At 38.9% G+C, this 8711-nt stretch overlaps 1 protein-coding gene across 1 annotated transcript in view; it reads right to left on the reverse strand.

Annotated features, from left to right (window-relative positions):
* Positions 1 to 3109: 3109 nt before the first annotated feature.
* LOC107574585 (gastrula zinc finger protein XlCGF57.1-like) overlaps positions 3110 to 8711 on the reverse strand; it is a 7494-nt gene continuing 1892 nt past the window's right edge. Inside the window, exons 2-3 of the mRNA XM_016261030.1 lie at positions 4697 to 4779; positions 3110 to 4657 (exon numbers count right to left, since the gene is read on the reverse strand). Of these exons, the coding sequence (XP_016116516.1) occupies positions 3377 to 4657; positions 4697 to 4774 (1359 nt within the window). The 5' untranslated portion in view covers positions 4775 to 4779 and the 3' untranslated portion in view covers positions 3110 to 3376. The remainder of the gene's footprint in view (positions 4658 to 4696; positions 4780 to 8711) is intronic.

Here is an 8711-nt window from a genome sequence, read left to right on the forward strand (position 1 = left end):
TTCATTCACAACAACTAAAGAGGTACGTCTTGTGTCCAGTCGATTATAAAGCACAGAACACAGGTTTGAAAGACACTGCATTACCTCTTGAGGCACATGTTCACGATTTGTGTGAGAAATTAGCAATATCAAGTCATTTGTGCAAATAAAATATAAATAATCCAGGCTAATCCAATGCTATGATTAAGAAATTAGGCAATAGGCCAAACGCATTATTTGACCAATAAACAAGCTCATCAAACCTCCATCTCACTTTGCTTTAGCTTCAGATTTGGTGTTATTTATTTTCTCCTAAATCGGCAAGTTAGGAGCTACTTTTAGCCTTAAAATGCATTGTGAGTAATGAAACTGCCCTGCTACTTTTGGTAACTCTGGCTGCATCTGAAATTGTATAGTTTCTAGAGTAGGTACTTTTTTGAATAAGTAATTATTTCGTGACCACAAAAAGAGTACTTTCTATATAGCATGTATGTGTATGAATGTAATCTGGACATACTACATTTGCCATGTTGTCATTGTCACGTGATCTACCAGCATCAGTTTTCGCTGAAGCAGCATCACTTTCCCCTGAAGCAAGGTGTCCCTCAGGGATCAGTTCTTGGTCCTTTATTATTCATTATCTATGTACTATCCTTAGGTCATTTCTGGGCTAATGACATCCAAATCTATACTACCTGTAAACCTGCACTATACACTCAAACGGATAAAAAATATGCTTGAGTGAATGAAATAATCAGATGGCTCAACTCCAAGTTTTTGAAATTAAACAAGGACAAAACTGACATTATTATTGGACCCCCTCACTAACCAGCAAAATTGGTCATGACTTGTGTGATTGATAGTAATCTCATCATACCATCCAGTACTGTGAAAAATCTGTTATTTTTGATTCCACCCTCTCCTCCGTATATATATATATGAACTCTGCTGCTTGAACACTACTGGTTACCGGTGTCCTATCTTATCAAGTACAAAATAATACTGCTTACTTTTAAATATTTACATGGCTTGGTTCCCCACTGTCTTTGTAATATATTATTTAGTGTTGTTGCACCTCAACTCTGGAATTTTCTCCCCAGTCACTCTGTTGCATTAACAAGATTTCTGAATTTAAAATGCAATGCAAATTTTTTTTGTTTTCCAAATATCATCACTCTTAAATAATGTTCTGTATTCTGTTTTTGTGTTTGAATCTATGTTGTTGTGTGCCATCTTGTTTAAGTAATGCCCCTTCTTCGTTCTTGTTGATATTTTTGCTCTAATCTACTGTTTGTAATATTCTACTCGACTGCTTTGACTTTCATGTTGTTATTATAGTCTACTGTATTGCTGTTATGTTTTCTTTATAGATTAGCGTTGTCAATCTCGGGAGGCAAAACTTCAAGCCATGTTCTACTCCTGCCTCTGCTCTAATCACTTCACTGCTGTTTTAAAAGGACAGGACAAATAGTCAGGCTTCGCTCAGATGCTCTACCAATAATATTTAGCTTCCCTACACATCTGGAATAGGTAGACATTAGACAATTACTTGGCTAAGATTTTTAATTACTTGGCTAGATTTGTTGTCTTCTGCAGACCATATAAGGCAACATTTTAAAAAGTCTTCACCCACTTTTTTGCCAATTTTCATGTAACCAAGCAAACAAAACAAATGAAGGCATTTCGATGGCAACAAAGGTACTGGAAGGTCTGCACTCATGCAAAACAAAATCGTGCAAAAATAAATAATAATTAAAATTAGAGCAGACATCAAAGAAGGCCTTTAAATGAAGAACAGCACATTGCCAAAGTGCTCTCAAACTGTAGTTTAATAGTAGAAAAACATTTAACCATTTCTGTCTTCATGAAGTAGTTAAAAACATTATAACTAGAGTCTTTAAATACATAAACCTGAATAGGTGGGGACAAAAATCAAGACAGCAATTAACCAATGAACACTGTATTTCCCAATATGATTCAATAAACAATAAACCAAGAAAGTCATGAAACAACAAAAATACCAAAATAATTCCAAAAGTCCTTTTGAGAATACATTTTAAGCAATTCTTTGTAAAAGTTGATGTCAACATTTCTTAATGTCGCCAAGAAAATAAGCTCATTAGACAGGTTTTTATTAACAAATTTCTCAATTAAAATGTGACGACTGATGTTATGGCAGCAAAACACTCACAAACCTGCTTATCTGATTAATGATAATAGATATCATGACCGTACCTATTCCTGGATCATTTTTCATCAAATGTTTTACACTTTAACTTTGAATAACAGATTTCCAATGTGACCTTGTGTGTATGATCTTTTCCTTTAATGTAGTACTTTGCTCATCAACATCATTGTAATTAGAAATCTTAAAGTAGAAAGTTTTAAAGTTAAAGACAAACACATTCTAAATGTTCTAAACACATTCTAAATATTAGAAATGTACTGCTGAAACTGTACAAAGCCTGTGAACTATGTAGTAACTAAAGCAGCGCTGCGCAGACCGATCAGTGTTTGACATCAAAATATAGCGAGACCGTTAGTCACTTAGACCGTTAAATAGTTTTTCACCATTTTTGTGTTCAGGATGTTTTGACGGACTGAAGCCACTGAGAATGGCCCCTACCCCTAACACTATAAGAGGTGTGTTGGACTTGAAGCAACGCTGCGCAGATCGATCAGTGTATGACATCAAAGCACCATGAGAGAGCTATAGAGAGCAGACGGTTTCTTATGCTTTCGAATCAATAAACTCAGAACACAAATGAATAAAAAACGGGGAAGTCATGGCCTAATGGTTAGAGAGTCGGACTCATAACCCAAAGGTTGCGGGTTCGAGTCTCGTACAGGCAGGGATTATAGGTGGAAGGAGTGAATGTACAGTGCTCTCTCTACCTTCAATACCACGACTGAGGTGAACTTGAGCAAGGCACTGAGCCTCCAACTGCTCCCCGGGCGCCGTTGCAAAAAATGGCTGTCCACTGCTCCGTGTTCACGGTGTGTGTGTGTGTGTGTGTGTGTGTGTGTGTGTGTGTGTGTGTGTGTGTGTGTGTGTGTGTGTACTTTGGATGGGTTAAATGCAGAGCCCTAATTCCAAGTATGGGTCACCATACTTGGCCACATGTCACTTCACTTCAAATTTTATATTGTTTAACACAGACTTTAAGAATACTGAACTGAAAAAGCTAAGAGCACCAAATACAACAGAACCATAAGCTGTCATTAACTCCATTTCATTCCAGTTGCACTGGGCGACTGTGTCAAACCATCGGTGGTTGCGCAAATAGTTTGTTGGAACTGCATGCTTCTGTTGATGAACAAGTTAATTCTCACACTTTAATAGTAATTTATATCCCCAAACTGTTGTGACTAAGGAATGTTCAGATTTGATCCACATTCAGTTGCGGTGTGAACGCAGCCTTACTTTTACACAGATACGTATTTTCTGGTGCCATTTTAAATTGCTGAGCCATTTGAAACTCTTTCCACACACAGAACAAGAATAGGGTCTCACATCTGCATGACTTTTCAGGTGTATCTGTAAATGCAACGGCAAAGGAAATGTTTTATTACACTGATCACAATGAAATCTCCTTACTCCAGAGTGATTTTTAAAATTGCTCCTTTTTCTGAAACTTTTACCACATTCAGAACTCTGCAATTTCTTTCCAGAATGAGCTTGCAAATTACGTTTCGGGTCTCGGCATGTGAGAGACTTTCCTCCAGTGTGAATTTTCATGTGGGAATTAAGGTTGCTTTTTCTGTTAAAACTTTTTCCACACTGTTGGCAGGTGAAAGAGCTTACTTCAGTGTGATTTGTCATGTGGACTTTAAGGTGTCCTTTTTGAGTGAAGCTCTTTCCACACCGTTTGCAGGTGTAAGGCTTCTCTCCAGTGTGAACTCTAATGTGGACATTAAAAGTCTGTTTGTGTGTAAAACTCTTTCCACATTGAGGGCATGTGTAAGGCTTTTCTCCGGTATGAATTCTCATGTGGTGATTAAGGTTTCCTTTTCGAATGAAACATTTTCCACACAGTTTGCAGGTAAAACGGTTTTGTCCAGTGTGAGTTCTCATGTGCCGGTTAAGGTTTCCTATTTGGTTAAAGCTTATTCCACACTGAGGGCATGTGTAAGGCTTTTCTCCAGTGTGAATTTTCATGTGCGAATTAAGGTTTTTTTTTCTGTTAAAACTTTTTCCACACTGTTGGCAAGTAAAAGAGCTTCCTTCAGTGTGATTTGTCATGTGGACTTCGAGGTCTTCTTTTCTGTTAAAACTTTTTCCACACGGATGGCAGATGAAAGAGCTTCCTTCAGTGTGATTTGTCATGTGGACTTTAAAGTGTCCTTTTTGAGTGAAGCTCTTTCCACACAGTTTGCAGGTATAAGGCTTCTCTCCAGTGTGAAGTATCATGTGCCTGTTAAAGCTTCCTTGCTGCGTGAAACTGTTTCCACACTGTTGGCATGTGTAAGGCTTCTCTCTGGTGTGAACACTCATGTGGCTTTTAAGGGTTGCTTTTTGAGTGAAACTCTTTCCACACTGTTGGCATGTGTAAGGCTTCTCACCAGTGTGAACTCTCATGTGGACCTTAAAGTTTCCATGTTGTTTGAAACTCTTTCCACAGTGCCGGCAGGTCAATTGACTTCTAGTTCCAATCTTCGGAGTACTTTTTTGTGAGGAAGACTTTGCAGTCTCTGAGCAACTAATTGATTTTTGTCCAGTTATGAAATCATGTTTCTTATACTGATCTTTATCTTGCTTTTCTTCTAATACTTCACTCTCCTCTTTCATCGTCATCAGGTCTAGGGCAAAAAGAGACAAATATAAAGTTAACCCCTGTTTAAAAGCAACAGTAAAACAGCAAGCAACAATGGCCCCAAATCTGCCATTTATCCTGGAGAACCACAGAACCAGAGTTTAGCTCCAACACACCTTTGTCAAAACATTGTCCTTTTAAATAATGTTCAATTTTGCAGAGAAACTGTATTTGTGAACAATATCAGTCAGGATTTAAACACCACTGTAACATGGATAACTTAATAAAGTTATCTCCTTCTTTTAGACCCATCAGAGCTTCAACAAGAGAGACCACAACATTCTCTCAGATAGCCTTTGAATTATGTATATTGGCATTTGTGGACAAGCATTATCCTGGTTTAGCTCCTATCTATCTGACTGCATCCATTGTCTGTGCAAATGAAGAGATGTCTCATCAAAGTATGGAGTACCACAGGGCTCAATATTAGGTCCTTTACTTTTCTCCTTCTATATGATTCACCTGAGAAACATTAGATTTCACTGTTATTCCCATGATACTCTGTTCTATAGTTCCTCACAACCTGGCAAAACTTTACAACTATTTAATTAAGCAGCACGTGTTAATGACACAAATGGGGTGGCTAGTAATTTTCTTCTGTTAAATTCTGTTAAAACAGAAGCATTATTTATTGAACCAAAAACATTTTAACATGCTAGTTATGAGGGTTTTTACAGTTAAGAAGTCATGTGTTGTGTTTAGTTCGTCCTTTGCAACATTTTGGAAGAACGTTTTTCTACAAATGTTGAAATTGCGATTATCAATGTCGAAATGAGTCAATAAGTGGCTTAAGTGCTTACTAGATATGCTAGAAATAGATACTGTCTACTTTGTACTAGAAAAAATATGATCATATCTGAATGTAGAATTACAATTGTAATATGTCTTATTTCTTTGCTCCCAAACATTAAACCACAGAAAAAAAAACATTTTTAGTGAAAAACCACAGGGAGCCCTTAAAGCTTCTCTTTTGTTGACAACAGATTTATACATGATTCTCAATACAAATTTGGGTAGATCAGGGGTGCAAAACTCAGGGCCACAGCCCTGCAAAGTTTAGTTCCTGTAGGGTTGAAGCTAAACTCTGCAGGGCTGTGGCCTTAACTGAGGGTTCATTTACAAGACACCATTTGCAACAAAAAACTGAAAGCTTTTTAAGCATTTTGGCAGTTCCTTTACACAACAATGGCATTTTGGGGGCCTGAGAAAGTAAACTGGAAAATGGGTTTCAAAGTGCAAGTTTTTGAAAACAATGGTGTTATCGTCTCTATGTAAACTACTTGCTCAGCTCGTGGCACTTCAATTCAAGATGGCTGGGTGGAGTTACAAGGTTTTACCAACAGCTTGAGGATCCAGTGGAGTTATGACGTTTATGGCATTTTTCCACTGCATGGTACGGCTCGGTACGGTACACTTTTGGGGGGGTTTTCCACTGGGTACAGTACCTGGTACTTTTTTTAGTACCACCTCGGTTGGGGTTCCAAGTGAACGTGTAAACTTTGCTGATCACGGTTTGGCCAGAGAGAATCGTCACTACCTGCGTCACTGAACTTGCGACACAAACACAACAGAACCGCTAGATTTAAATCAGCACAGCCAGCGAAGGATCGAACGCAACTGTTTTGAACGAGCGCACCTTTTTTTAACAACCAAAAAGTTTAGATGTCTGTTGTGGAAGTACAGACGTTCCTCTCGTTGATAGCAGAGGAGTGGATCCAGCGAGAGCTTGATGGGGCGTCGCAGAATGAAAACGTTTTTTTAGGAGTCGTGGTAGTAGAACAAACACAACAGAACCGCTAGATTTAAATCAGCACAGCCAGCGAAGGATCGAACGCAACTGTTTTGAACGAGCGCACCTTTTTTTAACAACCAAAAAGTTTAATTGTCTGTTGTGGAAGAACAGACGTTCCTCTAGTTGATAGCAGAGGAGCGGATCCAGCGAGAGCTTGATGGGGCGACGCGGAATGAAAATGTTTTTTAGGAGTCGTGGTAGTAGAGGTGATGCAACTATAATGACATGTGAATAATCCCGCCCATTCTAAAGCGATACTGAACTGCAGTGGAAACGCAAGCTGACCCAAACCACGCCGAGTTGTACCACACAGTGGAAAAGCGCCATTAATCACAAGGTCTTTTTAATGCTGTCATTGTTAAATATTTATAAAACCCACAGAGGAATGTATAAGGTGACGGATAGTACTGTCGAAAAATATGGAGATACAAGGTTTTCGCCCAACATGATGTATATTTCCCTTATTTTCCTAAAAATAACCATGACTGTCCCTTCTTTTCCTTTTCTGAATTTGGCAGCCCTGTTACTTATAAGGCCCTTAATGGGTTAGCTCCTGCGTACCTAACTAGTCTTCTACCACGCTACAATCCATCACGCTCCCTAAGGTCGCAAAATTCTGGACTTTTGGTAGTACCTAGGATAGCAAAGTCCACTAAAGGAGGTAGAGCTTTTTCACATTTGGCTCCCAAACTCTGGAATAGCCTTCCTGATAACGTTCGGGGTTCAGACACACTCTCTCTGTTTAAATCTAGATTAAAGACACATCTCTTTAGCCAAGCATTCACATAATGCATCTCATAACCTTGTATTCCAGTTAGGGCTGCACGATTAATTGCGATTGTCATGCACATTTTGTCGGTAAAGCCAGTTCTGTGATTAGTAGTAAATCTCCATCACCTGCTTTCAGGTGGAGCAGCATTTACTACACAGAGCCGTAGATCACTGACAAGCTACACAAAATCGCTTTCATAATCACAGACGATATAATTGTAGGATTATGAAATCGACGAAATCGTTCGCGATAATGACAGCTGTTTGCGTAGCTCGTCAGTGAACTACGGCTCCGTGTAGTAAATGCTGCTCCATCTGAAAGCACGTGAAAATACCACATTTAATAACATGTTTTTACTCCAAACTCACTTCATAACGTCAGTCGAGTGTTTGAAATAAATCCTTCTGTGAGATGATGTGGCTTCTTACACAGAATAATTAAGGCACACAATATTTCATAGTATTCTAAGCAGTGATAAAGGCTATGTCGATTAACATTTCATTATAGATATACTTTGACTAACTCAGATAAACCATATATTGCCGTAGTCGTGTGTTTATTAGTCACGTTGAATCAATAAAAGCAGTTAAATCTTCAGATGCAGCGATGGGGATTTCCTGGGTTTCTTCTGCGAGGCGTATTTGTATTTTCCGCATGAGAGCGCCCTCTGTCCTTCGGATGGAGATTTACTGCTGATCACAGAACTGTGCTTCACTGAAAGATACACATGACAATTACAGCTTCTGTCCTTTGCGATTTAATTTCGATTAATTGTGCAGGTCTAATTCCAGTTATACCTGATCAAATGCACTTTATTATTCTTTTACTTACAATGTTACGAACAGCAGCTACGCTAATTATTCTCCATTTGCTTTTCTGTTTCCAGCTCTGGATGGGCATCTAGAGATGATGCCAGCTCCAGACTGGATCCAGACTCTTACAGAGATCTGAGAAGAGCTGACACAAACCCGTGCAAGGACTCCAGATGACACCCATCCTGAATCAGTATACAAAACTGCCAAATCTTCCTTATAATGTCATTATGATTTTAATAGCATTAATCGTTTCTGCTTAAATACCATCACTACCTAACTGCATGATTTGTGTAACAGTATAACTCAGAACTGCACATTTCTGCCATATGGACAGTAGAGCCCTGCACGGGCCTCAAATATAGGCCCTAGCCCGAGACACTCAGGCCTGGTCCGGGTCCAAAGACTCATCAGAATTCTTGGCCCAAGTCCGACCCGAGCCCGTCTTTTTTTCCCCCCTTCTCCCAAAACAGCTTATACTACTGCTTCAGCTATTCAAATAGTTCAGTTTTGTATGTAATGTCAAAGTGATTATATTTCGT

The sequence above is a fragment of the Sinocyclocheilus grahami genome, unplaced genomic scaffold, assembly GCF_001515645.1.
Source record: "Sinocyclocheilus grahami isolate Dianchi unplaced genomic scaffold, SAMN03320097.WGS_v1.1 scaffold2278.1, whole genome shotgun sequence".
Lineage (NCBI taxonomy): Eukaryota > Metazoa > Chordata > Actinopteri > Cypriniformes > Cyprinidae > Sinocyclocheilus > Sinocyclocheilus grahami.